Source organism: Aricia agestis, chromosome Z (assembly GCF_905147365.1).
Source record: "Aricia agestis chromosome Z, ilAriAges1.1, whole genome shotgun sequence".
NCBI lineage: Eukaryota > Metazoa > Arthropoda > Insecta > Lepidoptera > Lycaenidae > Aricia > Aricia agestis.
This window is the reverse complement of record NC_056428.1, coordinates 154,429-172,982: the sequence shown is the minus strand read 5'-3', so window position 1 is coordinate 172,982 and position 18,554 is coordinate 154,429. Positions and strand designations below refer to the sequence as shown.

The following is an 18,554-nucleotide window of genomic DNA, read 5'->3' as shown; positions in this document are numbered from 1 at the left end:
ACTCTCTAGAAGGAACACATACACACCCTAAAGTATTATCACTTGTTTTTGTTACACCCTGTATATACATAGCTTGGCATTAACTCGTTAATCCGTTAATCGTTAATTAACGAAGTTAACATTTTGATTAACGGATTAACTTTTAAGTTAACTTTTAAAAATATTAACGGACTGGTTAACTTCCGTTAATATGCAGAAGTCCGTTAATCGTTAATCCAATGCCTACTATTTACCGCACGGCACCGCGGCGTCGCGCGAAAACAGGTTCAGACGAAACAAAAATAATACTAGATATACATTTTCAGGCGCATGCGAGTGAGAAGATATTTGTTTCGTTTTATCATTTCATTATGTTGATAAAGAAGAGTGCAGTATAATTTAGTTACCTAACTAAATTATACTGCACTCTTCTTTATCAACATGCAAATGATTTATAATAACAATAAACTATATCTATAATAATTATTGTATTGTAATTTCTACCTAGAATACAATAATTATAGAAGTATTTTGTTTTGTCCCTAACCTGTTAACTTCCAAAACCTTAAACCAACAGGTTTTGTATGTACACTAACGCAATGATATAAGTTACAACAAGGCCATATTACACATATTAACGGATTAACGATTAACGTTAACTTGCGCTAATTCGTCCGCAGTGTAACGCTTTAACGTTTAACGAAGCTAACATTTTTTTTAACGGATTAACGATTAACGAAGTTAACTATTTGATTAACGGTGCCCAGCTATGTATATATATATATATATATATATATATATATATATATATATATATATATATATATATATATATATACACATAGCTGGGCACCGTTAATCAATTATATTATGCATATTCAGTAGGTTTGAGAATCGGCTACTGGGTACTTTATATATTGATAAGTGCATTTGTTGAATAAATAATAGTAAATTATTATAACCTGAGACTGACGGCGACCATTAAGTTTGTGCGACGGGATAGCGATCAACGTTGCCATGGTGACATACTTACCTATTTACGGCCGTTCCCAATATTTGATCTATCTCTGGTTTTGCCCTACTAGAGATAGGAATAGCTCACAATTGACAAAATATATGTCTCTAATGTCTAATGTGAGCTATTCATATCTCTAGTAGGGCAAAACCAGAGATAGATCATATATTGGGAACGGCCGTTAGTCACTTAATTAAAATAATAATATTATCGTAAATATAATATTATGGCAAAGCAACGTTTGCCGGGACAGTAAAAAACGATTCCTGAATTTTGTTTTATTTCTTGCTGTACTTATGTAATTGTAATTATAATGTAAATTGTAATGTAACAGAAAAAATGTTTATGAAAAAAATTGAATGTTTTTACGCAGTTGGGTTTTGTCATTATTTTATAATATAATAGGTATATTATAAAAGAATAACTGTGTTTTATTTACCATAAGTAAGCCATACACGCTACGGTCTACCGGGGACGGGAGAGATCCACCTGTACAGCACGCAGCCTCACGCAGGTATGCCTGCACAGGTATACCGGTATGTGTGTGGGACCTGGTCGCCTGCGCAGGTCCAAAAAACTGCACAGGTATATTCCCTCACACATTCCGGTCTACCTGCGTAACGTGTATGGCTTACATTACTACCACAATAGACATAACGAATCAGTATAATATCGACTTCAACAATAAACTGAACTTTATAATAATTATTATGACTTTGCACGCCACATTACTGGCAGAATGTATGGAGCTAATATTATTACTTTTAAGACCTTTACTTTATGTACATTCATGCAAATAAATAAATTTGAATTTGAATTTGAATTCAAACTTTTAAAGATTCCCGCGTATCCTCGAGGACAAACGTGCATTTTTTGTAAGGTTCAAGCATTTATGCACTTTAGTTTAATGATTATAAAGTTTATTTTCAAGTGCGTTAATATTACCTCTCCGCTGTGCTCCGTTCTATCTGCATTCTGCACTAATCTTCCGCACTCTTATAGTTCGCTCGCGGAAGTACATAGTATTTATTTATTACGCGCCATCTATTGAAATCTCTATGCGACAGCTCAATATTAATCAAACCTATCTTTTAGAAGTTCCCGGTTTAGCCGCTAGCAAAGCTGGCGCTGTCTTATCGGACAATTAGGGGGCGTGGCTTAGAAATGCGAATCCTCAAGGTCATTGGCAGTTGTCAGCGTCCAACGATTTTCATGAAATTAAGTATATAGGGGGTTTCGGGGGCCATAAATCGATCTAGCTAGGAATCATTTTTAAAAATGTCTTTTTATTCGTGTTTTATCGATAATCGATAAACTGAAAAATATGACTCTTCCTGACATCTGTTGGCGAATAATAATACTATTTTGTGAGAAACTAATTGCTTAACGACACAACAACAGCTAAAGCTGTTCCAGCAGATGGCGTTGTTAAGAAACACGAAGTCAATGAGTGTTTGCTATACCGAGCAAAGCTCGGTCATCCAGGTACTCTTATAATAAAAAAACCCCGGCCAAAACAACTTTAAAAAGTAATGAAATAATATTTACTATCTTTAAGTTCAAATAATTCCTAACGTGTGTAAAGTAATATTTTAGTCCATAATTATTGTTGTCACGGTGTGTCGAGGAACCGCCAAGTACACTACAACCTACAACCACCAAGTCGCTGATTACCTATCTCGATTCAGATCGCTGTGAATTGATCCTTAAACTTGTTATGCGAAATCAAACATCTACATTAGCGGTCCCCCGACACACCTTGACAACAATTATGGACTAAAATATTACTTTTAGGGATTGCAATCCGGCGTCATTTTCAATCCGGACCGGATTTGACCGGATTACCGTCAATCCGGACGGATCCGGTTGGATCCGGCCGGATTGATGAAATTAAAGTATAAACCGAAAATCATCCTATTTTTGCTTTCTAATTAAAAAACAAGGCATATATGCATCACTTGTAGCTGATTAATGCAATATTTACAAAGCGAGATACTCTTTAAAAACATGGATGGATGGATGGAAAAAACATGGAACAATAATATTTTAAATGTCCGTATGGTTGCTCAAGCACATTACGGCATTATCGCAACCAAGTCGGCCTAGCCTAAAAGAATGAGCAGGTTAATAATAAAGAATTTGAATTTGAATTGCACCCTCCCCACCACCATACGTAGCTGTAGTCAATGGCGAGTTGATATTTAACGATATAGATCCATTTGTTGCTCATCATATAAAAGCGTCACTTAGCAAATAACTTCTAAAAGAGCTGCTGCGGTTCCGTAGTACCGCTAGTTTTTGATAATTTTTGTATAGTCAATGAATATACATTTATGACGTATTTTACACTACTAACAACATCATCTCAATCACGTTCAAAGGAATTTGAACGAAAAGTTCCTTTATACTTCGTTAAATACATTTTTTTAGGTGATTGACTATTACTCAATAACTTTGAAGTCTTCTTAGCCGTGATAGTTTAAACTCCTTTTAAATTCAGCACATTTCCTACTCCCGTGATTTTTTCACATTTCTAGAAGCAACCGTTTAGCTAGCAAAGGGGGGGACACTGGACTCTAACGATTTTTTCCACTTTAAAACTTCATATTGCACAAATGGATCCCTAAATCGGAAAATGATCTAAGAATACTCTTAATATTTTTTAAAACCTATCCAATGAACACCCCACACGGTGGGGTGGACGCGAGAAAAAATCATCCCCGCTTCATGTGTATGGGAGGTACCATAAAAAATATATATTTTTAAGATTGTATATACCATTTTGTTGGAATCATTAATATTATGTATATTCATGCCAATTTACAGCTTTGTAGGTCCTATATAGTCTCTGAGCAAACCACGGACAGGCAGACGGACTGACAGACCGAAACTATAACGGTTCATTGTTCACCACAGAACCCAGAAAAGTGAAAAAAAGTTTATCCAGGGGTAACGCATTTAACGTAAGTTATTCATGCAACAACCATATTAGTTTGCCAATATTATTATTTATACCTAGCAATATTCCACGAAATAAACCTTAAACTTGTAAGTACATAAGTGAGTGTACGCATAGGCATGCGCAGCACGGCATACGCTCACTTAATTACTTACAGGTTGATGTTTATTTAGCGGAATTTTGTTAAAAACATTAATATACAAAATTTTAAGCTATGAATTTCTGCAAAGTAACGCCTGATTCTATTAACTATTGCCACAAACCGGACTTTTTTTTCGGGACTCAAAGTATTTTGATACCAAACAGCAAAATGGGTCCAGCCGTTTACGCGCGATATCGTGACCACGCGAAATGTAACGTTCCGCGCAGCTTCGCCCGCGTAAATTAGATATTTCACAGCCAAATTAGTCCACAAAAATAGCCTATGATCCTTCACGTGGTCTACTTCTTATCTGTGCCAAATAACAGAAAAATTCCTCCAGTAGTTCGTGAGATGGCTTATCTCACGAACTACTGGAGCAATTTTTCAAATAATTTCTCCCGTTTTTTCCACATTTTCCTCTATTTCTTCGCTTCTATTAGTCTTAGCATGATAAAATATAGTCTATAGCCTTCCTCGATAAATGGGCTAATGGGAATAAGCCCTTTCAAATAATTTCTCCCGTTTTTTCGACACTTTCCTCTATTTCTTTGCTTCTATTAGTCTTAGCGCAATAAAATATAACCTATAGCCTTCCTCGATAGATAGGCTATCTAACACTGAAATAATTTTTCAAATCGGACCAGTAGTTCCTGAGATAAGCGCGTTCAAGTAAGCCATATCAAATAATTTCTCCGGTTTTTAGACACTTTCCTCTATTTCTTCACTTCTTTTAGTTTTAGCGCAATAAAATATAGCCTGTAGCCTTCCTGGATAAATAGGCTATCTAACACTGAAAGAATTTTTCAAATCGAACCAGTAGTTCCTGAGATTAGCGCGTTCAAATAAGCCCTTTCAAATAATTTCCCCCCGTTTTTTCCACACTTTCCTCTATTTCTCCGCTCCTATTAGTATTAGCGTGATAAAATAAAGCCTATAGCCTTCCTCGATAAATGGGCTATCTAACACTGAAAGAATTTTCAAATCGGACCAGTAGTTCCTGAGATTAGCGCGTTCAAACAAACAAACAAACTAACAAACTCTTCCGCTTTATAATCTATACTAATATTATAAATGCGAAAGTATCTCTGTCTGTCTGTCTGTCTGTCTCGCTTTCACGCCAAAACTACTGAACCGATTGTAATGAAATTTTGTACACAGATAGTCGAAAGCCTGAGAAAGGACATAGGCTACTTTTTTTACTGGAAAAAGGGGTTGTAAGGGGGTGAAAATGCGTAAATTTGGTCAAATTAAGTTGGTTCCAAAAACTCCAAATAGATGGCGCCAAGAGTCCCCTAGCTATTGCTTGCTCATGCGTATTTCTATAAGAGGTGGTACCATGTTAAGCTAGGATTTTCGAGTCTTTCGATTGTTATACACGTTATTAACTAAGAACTCACCAGAATTTGATATCTAATCTAAGTTGGTAACTTAGATTAGATATCAAATTCAAAAACAACAGCGCCAAAACTACTGAACCGATTGTAATGAAATTTTGTACACAGATAGTCTAAAGGCTGAGAAAGGACATAGGCTACTTCTTACTGGAAAAAGGGGTTGTAAGGGGGTGTTTATGCGTAAATTTGTTCAAATTAAGTTAGTTCCAAAAACTGGAACAGATGGCGCCAATAGTCGCCTAGATCGCGCTATCGCTTGCTCATATGTATTTCTATAAGAGGTGGTACCATGTTGAAATAATATTTAGATTCTTTCGATTGTTATACATGTTAATAAATAACTCACGTACCAACATAGAGACCAGAAACATCAGTCTACCAATAATAAATACTAAATAGTTTATGGCCTATGGGTATTGGCTATTGGGCAAAGCTAAAGTTGTGTAATGCATTATGCAGCTAAGTTGTGCAACGCTAAATAAGCTTTAAAAGGTATAAAAAAGATTAATTAAAAAAAAAATCATATTATGTGCACACTACACGGCTGTTTTGGGTATTTTGATTTAAGGTGTACCAGGGTTTTAAAAAGCTTTTGACACCAATTTTATTAACACCGCGCGCTATAAACTGAAGTCCACGCGGACGAAGTCGCGGGCAACAGCTAGTATATATATATATATATATATATATATATATATATATATATATATATATATATATATATATATATATATATATATATATATTATAAAGCGGAATGTATAGATTCAATGTAAATGATTCGACCTTCGTGGTAGGTTACCAAGTTAGCAATTTGATCATGAGATCTTTGAGGTATGCTAATCTCCTTAAAATTTATATGGACGATTATAGTTATACTAGCTGTTGCCCGCGACTTCGTCCGCGTGGACTTCAGTTTATAGCGCGTGATGTCAACAAAATTGGTGTCAAAAGCTTTTATAAAAAAAAAACCTGGTACCCCTTAAATCATTACAGCTGTGCAGTGTGCACACAATAAATACTTCATTTTTAGGGTTCCGTACCTCAAAAGGAAAAAACGGAACCCTTATAGGATCACTTTGTTGTCCGTCTGTCCGTCCGTCCGTCTGTCAAGACCCTTTTTCTCAGGAACGCGTGGAGGTATGAAGCTGAAATTTATATCAATTACTCAGGTCTACTGTCCCTTGAAGCTGTGAAAAAATCAAACTTCTAAGCCAACGCAATCAAAAGATACAGCCGTTTATGCCGCAAATTTTCGACACTTGCAAGGGAATCAAAACCTACAGGGTGCTTCCCGTGAACTCAGAATCTTGAAATTTGGTACGAAGCAACGTCTTATAGCATAGATAAAGGAAAAATTACGAAAACCATAAATTTTTAGTTACATCACATAATATATTTTTTTTTAATAATTTTAAACTTACTACCCATTTCCTCATAAACGCGTAGAGGTATTAAATTGAAATTCATACCAAATACTCAGGTCTATAATACCTTTAAGCTGTAACAAAATCAAACTTCTATGTCAACGCAATCAAAAGAAACAGCAATTTAAGCTGCATATTTTGAAACTCGCAAGTACTCGCAAGGGAATCAAAACCTAAAGGGTACTTCCAGTCGACCTAGAATCTTGAAATTTGGCATGAAGCAACGTTTTATAGCACACATAAAGGAAAAATTCCGAAAACCTTAAATTTTTAGTAACATTACAAAATATATATTTTTTAATAAATATAAACTTATTACTTTTTTCCTCATGAACGCGTAGAGCTATCAAGTTGAAATTCATATCAAATACTTAGATCTAATTGCCTTTAACCACTTTCGCAAGTCTGCTGCAAGGCTAGTATAAGTGTTTCAGTTATATTATAGATAAATGATATGTGTTAATATAAAATAAAGGATTACTTAAACGATAAAGAGATCTTTGTCTTAAATTTATGCTCCTCCATCTTTCCCCATTGTAATGTTATGAATTTCATTTTGCAATAAAAATACCATAGTTATGACTCGATTGTCGTAATGAACGAACTTTGTAAACCTTGCAGGATTGTACGGAACCCTCGGTGCGCGAGTCCGACTCGCACTTGGCCGGTTTTTTATATTAAACTTTATATTTTATGCCAAATTTTAAACCTTATTTAGCCCCCCAATTACACAACTTTACCCATAAACTATTTATCATTGATAGGGTTAGCCCCAATTTCACCAATGGCTGTTAGTGTTAACAGCTTGTTAAAATATCCTGTCTTCTCTTTCATTCATATGAAAAACGAAACAGCTAACGTGATACTAATTCGAGCATTAACTTTAACAGTCGTTGGTGAAATTTGGTCTTAAGGTTACGTCACTGCCTGCACAGATAAAGTACTGAGTTATATAATACCGTAGAATAGATATGACAATCGAAAAAAATCGAGACTTAAATGTAAGATGATACCACCTCTTATAGAAAGACTTTTGAGCAAGCGTCAGCGCGATGTAGAAGACGCACGGCGCCATCTATTATGAATTTTTTGAACAAATTTACGATCCTTACAACCCCTTTTTCCATTAAAAAAGTAGCCTATGTCCTTTCTCAGGCTTTAGACTATCTGTATACAAAATTTCATTACAATCGGTTCGGTAGTTTTGGCGTTTGGCGTGAAAGCGAGACTGACAGACAGACAGAGATACTTTCGCATTTATAATATTAGTATAGATTATGTGCACACTGCACAGCTGTTTTTGGGTATTTTGATTAATTAAGGGCCGCGCTACACCGGAATGGCAGCGGCGAGGCGAGCACTTTCAGCGCTGCCACTCCAGTGTAGCGCGGCCCTAAGAGGGGTACCACTTACCAGGGTTTTAAAAAGTTTTTAAATTTGACACAAATTTTGTTGACACCGCGCGCTATAAACTAAAGTCCACGCGGACGAAGTCGCGGGCAACAGCTAGTTATGAATAAAAACAATATTATATAGTAAAGTAGGTATGATTAGTTCTGTTACAATAATAAAGTAAAAAATAAAACGCCATCTGTTTTCATATATTAGAATTAAAATATTGATTGCATTGATATATTTTCTGGATGGAATATAGGCCAACACGGTACACTCGAACTCCTTTATTTTAGAGCGCCTTCTGTTGGCAACTTGTCACATATATTAGAAATGCAGTAGGAGTTCTATAAGATAAGATAGATTGATTATTATTATTATACCAAGTGATTATATTATTATCTAAACATAATATTCTAACGTATTAAAAACTATAAACAAAAACATACTAACTAATAAGTATGATTAGTTCTATGTTACAATAAAGTAAAAAATAAAACGCCATCTGTTGAATCGTATTAGAACTAAAATGTTCATTGCATCGACATATTTCTGGATTTTTTATAATATTATACATAAATTAATACATTTAAGATTTTTGAAATATTATTTTAATACACATCCAAGACCCAGGAACATTGAAAACTTTTTGTTCCGCCTGCGGGACTCGAACCCAGGACCCCCGGGATGAGCGCTGCCCACGCGCAATGCGAATTAATTTTCATCGATATTTTCATGGAAATAAGATATTTTCCCACATCAAAATGTAGCCTATGTCCTTTCTCAGACTCTAGAATAACTGTGTACAAAATTTCATTGCAATCGGTTCAGTAGTTTTGGCGTGAAAGCGAGACAGACAGACAGACAGACAGACAGACAGACAGACAGACAGACAGAGATACTTTCGCATTTATAATATTAGTATGGATAATTTATAATATATAATAAAGTAGGTATGATTAGTTCTGTTACAATAATGAAGTAAAAAATAAAACGCCATCTGTTTTCATATATTAGAATTAAAATGTTGATTGCATTGGTATATTTTCTGGATGGAATATAGGCCAACACGGTACACTCGAACTCCTAGAAATGCAGTAGGAGTTCTATAAGATAAGATAGATTGATTATTATTATACCAAGTGATAATATTATTAAACATAATATTCTAACGTATTAAAAACTATAAACAAAAACATAATAACTAATAAGTATGATTAGTTCTATGTTACATTGAAGTAAAAAATAAAACGCCATCTGTTGAATCGTATATACTAATAATAATAGAACTAAAATGTTCAGTGCATCGATATATTTCTGGATTTTTTATAATATTATACATAAAATATATTTAAGATTTTTGAAATATTATTTTAATACACATCCAAGACCCAGGAACATTGAAAACTTTTTGTTCCGCCTGCGGGACTCGAACCCAGGACCCCCGGGATGAGCGCTGGCCACGCGCAATGCGAATTAATTTTCATCGATATTTTCATGGAAATAAGATATTTTCCCACATCAAAATGTAGCCTATGTCCTTTCTCAGACTCTAGAATAACTGTGTACAAAATTTCATTGCAATCGGTTCAGTAGTTTTGGCGTGAAAGCGAGACAGACAGACAGACAGACAGACAGACAGACAGACAGACAGACAGAGATACTTTCGCATTTATAATATTAGTATAGATTTGAGCATAATATTATATTATGTTGAGCATAATATTGCATTGATAAGTTTTCATTAGTGTAATGAAAGAAAGAAAGTCACTGAACAGAACTTTAGAGCCTTTTAAGACAGGCGTATGAACATTAATTTTATCATTGCTTGATTAAAGCCAAGCATACAGTGGTATATATGCTTGGAGTTGCTTAAGCAATTCTGAAGTGATAGTGATCTCAGACAATGAGTTCTCACATCATGAAAGTGTATCCTGGATCCAAAGTCAGTAAGCATAACACATTGGTCTGTACAGGAAACCTTATAAATGACTAAAAAGAGTGAAATTATTATTTTAACAAAAAAAACCGACTTCCAGGGTAAAAATAATAATAATTTATAATGAACAAAAAAGTATTAAATAATTTAATATTTCCGTAGGTCCTGTAGGTACACCATATCTTCATTATTTTGAAGTCGGTACCAGTTTTAAATATAAAAAATATTTTGTCATAGAACTCAGTATTATTAGCTGGTACCGTCTTCAAAATAATGAAGATTGTGTACAGAAATAGTTGAGGTTTAGGAGAATTATGCCTAAGGCACTTCAAAGAGTAAGAAATATTAAATTATTTAATACTTTTTTGTTTATTATAAATTATTATTGTTTTTACCCTGGAAATCGGTTTTATTTTTTGTTAAAAATAATAATTGTTAGGTAACTTCCCTACTATTGTCAATTATAATGTATCACGCATATCATCATAAAACGCACAAACTATAGAAACCTCAATATGATTATTGAAGACCTATTCATAGATAACCCACACGCATAGGTTAGATGAAATTTTTTTTGTTTCAGTTGTATCTATGGGGACCCCTAAAATTTTTAATAATTTTTCCATTTTTATATCTAAATCTTAAAGCGGTTCACAGACTACATCTACTTACCAAGTTTCAATAGTATAGCTCTTATTAGTACCGGAGAAAAATAGCTGTGACATACGGACGGACGGACAGACAGACAGACAGACAGACATGACGAATGTTTATAGACTTTATCTTTCTTTTTTATTTTTTGCGATTTGGCTACGGAACCCTAAAAAGTATATAAATACTATACAAACATAGCCAATAAATCAATTTCATACAAAGAAACACACAAACTACACAGAAATAAACACAAGTTACTATGTTTAAATTGTAAAAGTTTCCTGCACTTTAATCGAATAAAAAAATCTACTATAAAATATTAATAGGTTGGGTTACAAAAATTTTATATGTATTACTATAAAAAGGTTTGGTATTCGTACCAATAGTAATTAAAAAATATTATTTTGTTTTCTAAAAGGCAAAAACCTTGATTTCGTCAGAAAAGGTACGAGTTATGCGATGGAAAGAGAGCGCACAAGTAGGTAAATATAATTGTTGGCACCTAGCACTGCGCGGTCGGAATTTGAACTTTATAGTATCGTGGCATGAGTCGTTATTTCTTTAAACGGGTTTCGCCAGTGGGAATTCTGTTGGTACAACTAATATAGGTAAGTATATTCTGTGGCATAGGTGGCACGTGTAAACGCGACCTACTATAATTACCCCCACAAAGATACTAGATAGAATTTCATACTTTGTATTGTAAATATTTATAAATGTAAATATTTGTGGTTTTGCACATAAATAACATAAGAAAATTTTTACAACATACCTCTGGATTGAAGTCAGTGACAGCTTTTCTAATTTTTAATTTTATGGTGTCGTCAGAATCGCTAAGTAATATCCTTGATTTGGAATCAGAATCAGATTTGGACATCTTCTTAGTTGGATCTCTTAGACTTTTAATTCTTTCACACAGCTCATCTGAAACACAATGTTGTTAAATTTATTATTACATAATATTACTAGTAGACCTGGCCATGTGTTGCTGTGGCTAAGGTTCTTGTTATACACTATCACTATATATACACTAGGTGTTGCCCGCGACTTCGTCCGCGTGGACTTTACTTTATAGTTGTTCCCGTACATCGATTGAATCGTTTACGCGCAAATCAGAAAAGTATATTGTGTGGGAACCGCACATTTTTTCGGTACAAAAACATTCCTTGTCCCAGATTCAAATTAGTACTTATACCCAATCTCCATGCCAAATTTCATCAAAATAGATTAAATAGTTTAGGGCTTAGGCGATAATAATTAAAGTTTATTGTGCGGGAACCGTACATTTTCTGGGACAAAACGATAAAAGATATCATTTTGCTTTAAGTCACTACGTTTAATAAGTAAATTTTAATGAAATGCAACTTTATTCACTAGGCAACTAGGTTGTATTTCAATCTATGCCGCTAATTTTATTATATTAAGTTTAATTCCTTTATTTTGATAACAGATGCCGCTGCTTGGCGGCTACATCGCGCTATAGCTAGCACGAAGATATTTGTTATAGGTATAAGGTGATTAAGTAGTATGAATTTATTTCCATTCACACTAGTGGTGGGTTGTCGACGCTTTTTCTGACTCTGACTGTTTATCGTTCATCGTAAACTAGTTGAAAAAACAGTTTGTTTTCGACTAGTTTACGTCTTCGACGAATAGTGTGGTGGGTCGTCGAAGCTTTTTCGATCAACGAAACGAGACCGTTTATCGTTCACCGTAAACTAGTCAATGACAAAACAGATTTTTTTTCAACTAGTTTTCGTCTTCGACGAACACTGAACTAAACAATAAACTATGACAAACAAAGTAGTTTTCTTGACTAAACGACTTTCAGTATTAACTGTTTTGACTTGTTGTTGTCGTTTTGCACTTCGACGCGACGACTGATGACGACGAACGACGAGACGGTTTAATCTGTGAGCGATGGAAATGCACTTCCCTAGATAGTACTTTTTTCCAGGCTTAGGACTGGCAGGCAGGCAGATTAATTACTGAAATTTTACACCGTTCACGCATAAACCAGTTTATCAGAAAACGCTAAACTAGTTTACCTGTTCATGACTATTAAACAGTTTAATAAAACGGTTCGTTCATTCAACGCCCATCCCTAATTCACACTCACTCTTGGTGTTGTAGAATTATCATGCCAGAGCGATTTTAGTCCCAGGGTAGCCGTACAGACAGATTTCGTGATGTTGTGCTCGAACAGAAGCGTCATTCTTCCACCAGTACAAGTGGAAACATAATAATTATTATTATTGTGAATTATAAAAGTAACGCGAAAACATACCATCATCAATCCTCATCACCTTGGTGAGTGGCAGTCTTCCACCGTGCATTTTTTGCGTAACATCCTGCCATGCACTGTAAAACTCAGGAATGAACTGCCACCAGTATTTGAGGACCAATACACGCCATAGGAATTTAGTCCCAGCCCCCAGGGTATCCCACCCTGGGACTTAAATCCCTCTGGCGTGATAATTCTACAACACCAAGAATGAGTGTAAGTGAAAAGGGTTTCATATTAGTTAATCACCTATAATAAAAATCTTCGTGCTAGCTATAGCGCGATGTAGCCGCCAAGCAGCGGCGTCTGTTATCAAATAAATGAATTACACTTAAAATTAGCGGCATAGATTGAAATGCAACCTAATTGCCTAGTGAATAAAGTTGCATTTCATTAAAATTTACTTATTTACCGTAGTGACTTAGAGCAAAATGATATCTATTTTCGTGTTGATAAAGTTTCATTTTACTTGAATTTTTGTCGGCGTGGCGCGGCTTGTGATATCACGCGCCGTGAGAAGGGGCGGCTCGTGCTCGCCTGTTTGCTCAATACACTAGAACGAGTCGGGGCATGAGTACCGAAAACTATTCCACCTCAAATTTTTTATGCGATCCTCTTCAAATTGCCCTCCTGATGATATAAATGCATGTTGCCAGGGCGCAACCCGGTGCCATATTGTTTAAACAAACATTGTTTAAACAATTGCAAGGAATTGTTATTTTTCAACCGAACAAATTTTTTTTATATTCTTTATTGAAATACCAATAAAAAAGGTCCTATTACTTTTTACGATAAAGTTAATATTTTTAAAGATATGAATTTTAAAGGTTCGAAAAACCTCAAATTTGGGTAAGTACTTTCGACCGATGAAAGATATATTAAAAAAAATATAATTTCAAAGTAATATATTTTTTTAAATTCTATATACAATAGTTAATAATATTATTAATAGAGATTTCAAAAAATTTCATTGTTTATATATTTTTTTATCTTAGCAAAAGTAGACAAAAAATTGTGTTTTTGTATGGGAGCCCCCCTTAAACAATTACTTTATTTTAATTTTATTATTAATTATTAAAGTACAAATATAATTAAGGATTTCGTAAAATTTTCAAGTACCTCGCTGTTACTATAATTGATTACGAGCAAAAAAGGCCAAAAAAATCACGTTTCTTGTATGGGAGCCCCCTTAAATATTAACTTTATTTAATTTTTAGTATTTGTTCTTATAGCGGCAACAGACATACACAATCTGTAAAAATGTCAGAAGTCTAACTATAGCGGTTCTTGAGATACAGCCTGGAGACATATAGACAAACAGGCAGACGGACAGACAACGAAGTCTTAGTAAACCCTATTAATAAGGAGAATTTCTCAAAAAATTTGTACTATTTTTTAGAAAATATGATAAAATAAAAATGTTTAAATATTACCGATTTTTTTATTTTAAGACATGGGTAAATGTCTACAAAATTTGGAATAGGGGTTGTTTCAGATATAAAATGTTAATAAATAACAACATCTATTAAAACAAACCCAGAGGTGCAGAAAATTTCTTATTTTGTTACCTTTAATAGATTACGTAAATTCAATGTCGAATTGTGTTATTAGAAATTTTATTTGATTAAATGGGATAATAAAACAAAATTTAATTTGTTTTTAAAATATCTGTCTATTTTTAACAGTAAAATCTTAAAATATAGGTGGTTACTATTCGGCCACAACTCTTTCTCATCTTTACAATATTGAGTCTATTTTATCATGTATAATTTTTTTATACATATATAATGCAAAAACGAAGTATTTACTTTTGTCTTCATCACAAAAACATAATAATATCCTAATAAAATATTAAAAAAAAAACCAAAGAAATATACGCCCGCTTTTATGGGACAGTAACCAAAATATAATTCTGGTAATAAAATAGGATTTCTTAAACCTAGTCTACACAGTAGTACAAAAAAATCCATACTAATATTATAAATGCGAAAGTATCTCTGTCTGTCTGTCTCGCTTTCACGCCAAAACTACTGAACCTATTGCAATGAAATTTTGTACACAGTTATTCTAGAGTCTGAGAAAGGACATAGGCTACATTTTGATGTGGGAAAATATCTTATTTCCATGAAAATATCGATGAAAATTAATTCGCATTGCGCGTGGCCAGCGCTCATCCCGGGGGTCCTGGGTTCGAGTCCCGCAGGCGGAACAAAAAGTTTTCAATGTTCCTGGGTCTTGGATGTGTATTAAAATAATATTTTAAAAATCTTAAATATATTTTATATTTTATTGTATAATATTATAAAAAATCCAGAAATATATCGATGCAATGAACATTTTAGTTCTAATACGATTCAACAGATGGCGTTTTATTTTTTACTTCATTGTAACATAGAACTAATCATACTTATTAGTTACTAGCTGTTGCCCGCGACTTCGTCCGCGTGGACTTCAGTTTATAAAGCGCGATGTCAACAAAATTGGTGTCAAAAGCTTTTATAAAAAAACCCTGGTACCCCTTAAATCAATACAGCTGTGCAGTGTGCACACAATAAGTATTTCATTTTAAAGCCAATTACACAACTTTACCCATAAACTATTTATTATTGATAGGTTTAAGGTTACGTTTTTAATACGTTAGAATATTATGTTTAATAATATTATCACTTGGTATAATAATAATCAATCTATCTTATCTTATAGAACTCTTACTGCATTTCTAATATATGTGACAAGTTGACAACGTGTACAAGTGTACCGTGCAGTTGGCCTATATTCCATCAAGAAAATATATCAATGCAATCAACATTTTAATTCTAATATATGAAAACAGACGGCGTTTTATTTTTTACTTAAATATATTTTATGTATAATATTATAAAAAATATATCGATGCAATGAACATTTTAGTTCTAATACGATTCAACAGATGGCGTTTTATTTTTTACTTCATTGTAACATAGAACTAATCATACTTATTAGTTACTAGCTGTTGCCCGCGACTTCGTCCGCGTGTACTTTAGTTTATAGCGCGCGGTGTCAACAAAATTTGTGTCAAATTTAAAAACTTTTTAAAACCCTGGTAAGTGGTACCCCTCTTAGGGCCGCGCTACACCGGAATGGCAGCGCTGAAAGTGCTCGCCTCGCCGCTGCTATTCCGGTGTAGCGCGGCCCTTAATTAATCAAAATACCCAAAAACAGCTGTGCAGTGTGAACATAATCTATACTAATATTATAAACGCGAAAGTATCTCTGTCTGTCTGTCTGTCTCTCAGTCTCGCTTTCACACCAAACGCCAAAACTACCGAACCGATTGTAATGAAATTTTGTATACAGATAGTCTAAAGCCTGAGAAAGGACATAGGCTACTTTTTTTACTGGAAAATACGGTTATCAGGGGGTGAAAATGGGTAAATTTGTTCAAATTAAGTTAGTTCCAAAAATTCATAATAGATGGCGCCGTGCGTCTTCTATATCGCGCTGACGCTTGCTCAAAAGTCTTTCTATAAGAGGTGGTATCATCTTACATTTAAGTTTCGATTTTTTTCGAATGTTATATCTATTCTACGGTATTAAAAACTGAGTACTTTATCTGTGCAGTGACGTAACCTTAAACCTATCAATGATAAATAGTTTAAGGGTAAAGTTGTGTAATTGGGGGGCTAAATAAGCTTTAAAATTTGGCATAAAATATAAAGTTTAATATAAAAAAATGAAATACTTATTGTGTGCACACTGCACAGCTGTATTGATTTAAGGGGTACCAGGGTTTTTTTATAAAAGCTTTTGACACCAATTTTGTTGACATCGCGCTTTATAAACTGAAGTCCACGCGGACGAAGTCGCAGGCAACAGCTAGTCTGTTATATTTAAGAGTATCATTTCTCTGTTTCTTTACGATCCTTTGGTTAATAAATCAGTATCTGAAACAAAATATTGTTTGTCTAATCTTATTACATAATATCCAAAAATATCAATGTTGCTAATTATATGCCAAAACAAGATGAGCAAATAATATAATCTTTAAAAGCTTGGCTACGACTCATGTAATTTTCATAATTATTATAATAAAAATCACATAGTCAACACTCTGCCTTACAATTTCCTATTTTGTTACCTTCTTTTCCTTATATACGTTACCACTCAAAAGTAACAAAAAAGGAAGTAACGAATAAAGTTAAATAAACTTTTCAACTTGTATACGCGTACAACTTAAACTAATACTCGTTTATGATTTGACTTACGAAATCAAAATTGGGAGCTTTAATGGATCTTAAGGCGAAATAATAATAATATTAAAGCTTACCTGCGTTTCTTGGGTAACAAAGACTGGAAATTTTCTGGACCAATACGCTAATAGACAACCTTTTGTTCGCGCACGTGGAACGTAAAAGAAATATCAAAACGAAAATAAGATGGATATCGAGCTTAACAATTTTGCCACTATACTAAAACATATTTATACCAAAATAGACTCCAAAATTTTAAAAAATGTGGTCACAAAAAAGGAATTTCAAAGAGGAATTTTTCCGCGATACAACAAAAACATTATTTATTAAATAAATTTGTTCTAATACGACCAAATATTCTTTTTAAATGATTAATGGTCTTGCAGCCCTAAATAAATACATAAGTTGTTTCAAAAATTTCCGCAAGGCCTTACAAATACAATCAATTGTTTGGGAAGGTATGAAATTGGTACACTTCACTTTTCATACGACTAGATTAGACTGATTTTCAAAATATTTTTGTAGTTAATAATTTATTAATATAATTCTAATTTGTAAATGTTTTTTACTGAATTTATTTAGCTTACTACGTATACAATTTAATAGAAACGGGTAATGGTCTATTTTATGTATAGAAAAACATATTTTAAAATGTGGGACAAAGATTTAGATAGAAAGTACACTTTTTTTGGGAAATGCTCTAAGACTTCTGAAATTTTCACAGATTGTGTATATCTGTTGCAGCTATACCAACAAATACTAAAAAAAAAAAAAAAAAAAAAATATATAAGTATATATATATATATATATATATATATTCATACGCCTTTGAAGTTACCGATTTTAATCGGATCGGGACGCGCCTGCACGAGCCGCGCCGCGCCATCCCTTCACACGGCGCGGTGCGGCTTGCGATAATACGCGCCGTGAGAAGGCACCATTAGCGTGATAAAATATAGCCTATGGCCTTTCTCGATAAATGGGCTACCTAACACTGAAAGAATTTTTCAAATCGGACCAGTAGTTCCTGAGATTAGCGCGTTCAAATAAGCCCTTTCAAATAATTTCCTTGTTTTTTCCATACTTTCCTCTATTTCTTCGCTCCTATTAGACTTAGCGTGATAAAATATATATGATATT

The 18,554-nt window shown here is 33.8% G+C and overlaps 1 protein-coding gene across 4 annotated transcripts in view; it reads right to left on the bottom strand.

Annotated features, from left to right (window-relative positions):
* Positions 1–18,554, bottom strand: part of LOC121738348 (tryptophan--tRNA ligase, mitochondrial) — a 65,472-nt gene that overhangs the window by 22,851 nt on the left and 24,067 nt on the right. For all 4 annotated transcript variants that reach the window (XM_042130330.1, XM_042130331.1, XM_042130334.1 and 1 more), the window contains exon 6: positions 11,674–11,825. In XM_042130330.1, coding sequence (XP_041986264.1) covers positions 11,674–11,825 — 152 coding nt within the window. The remainder of the gene's footprint in view (positions 1–11,673; positions 11,826–18,554) is intronic.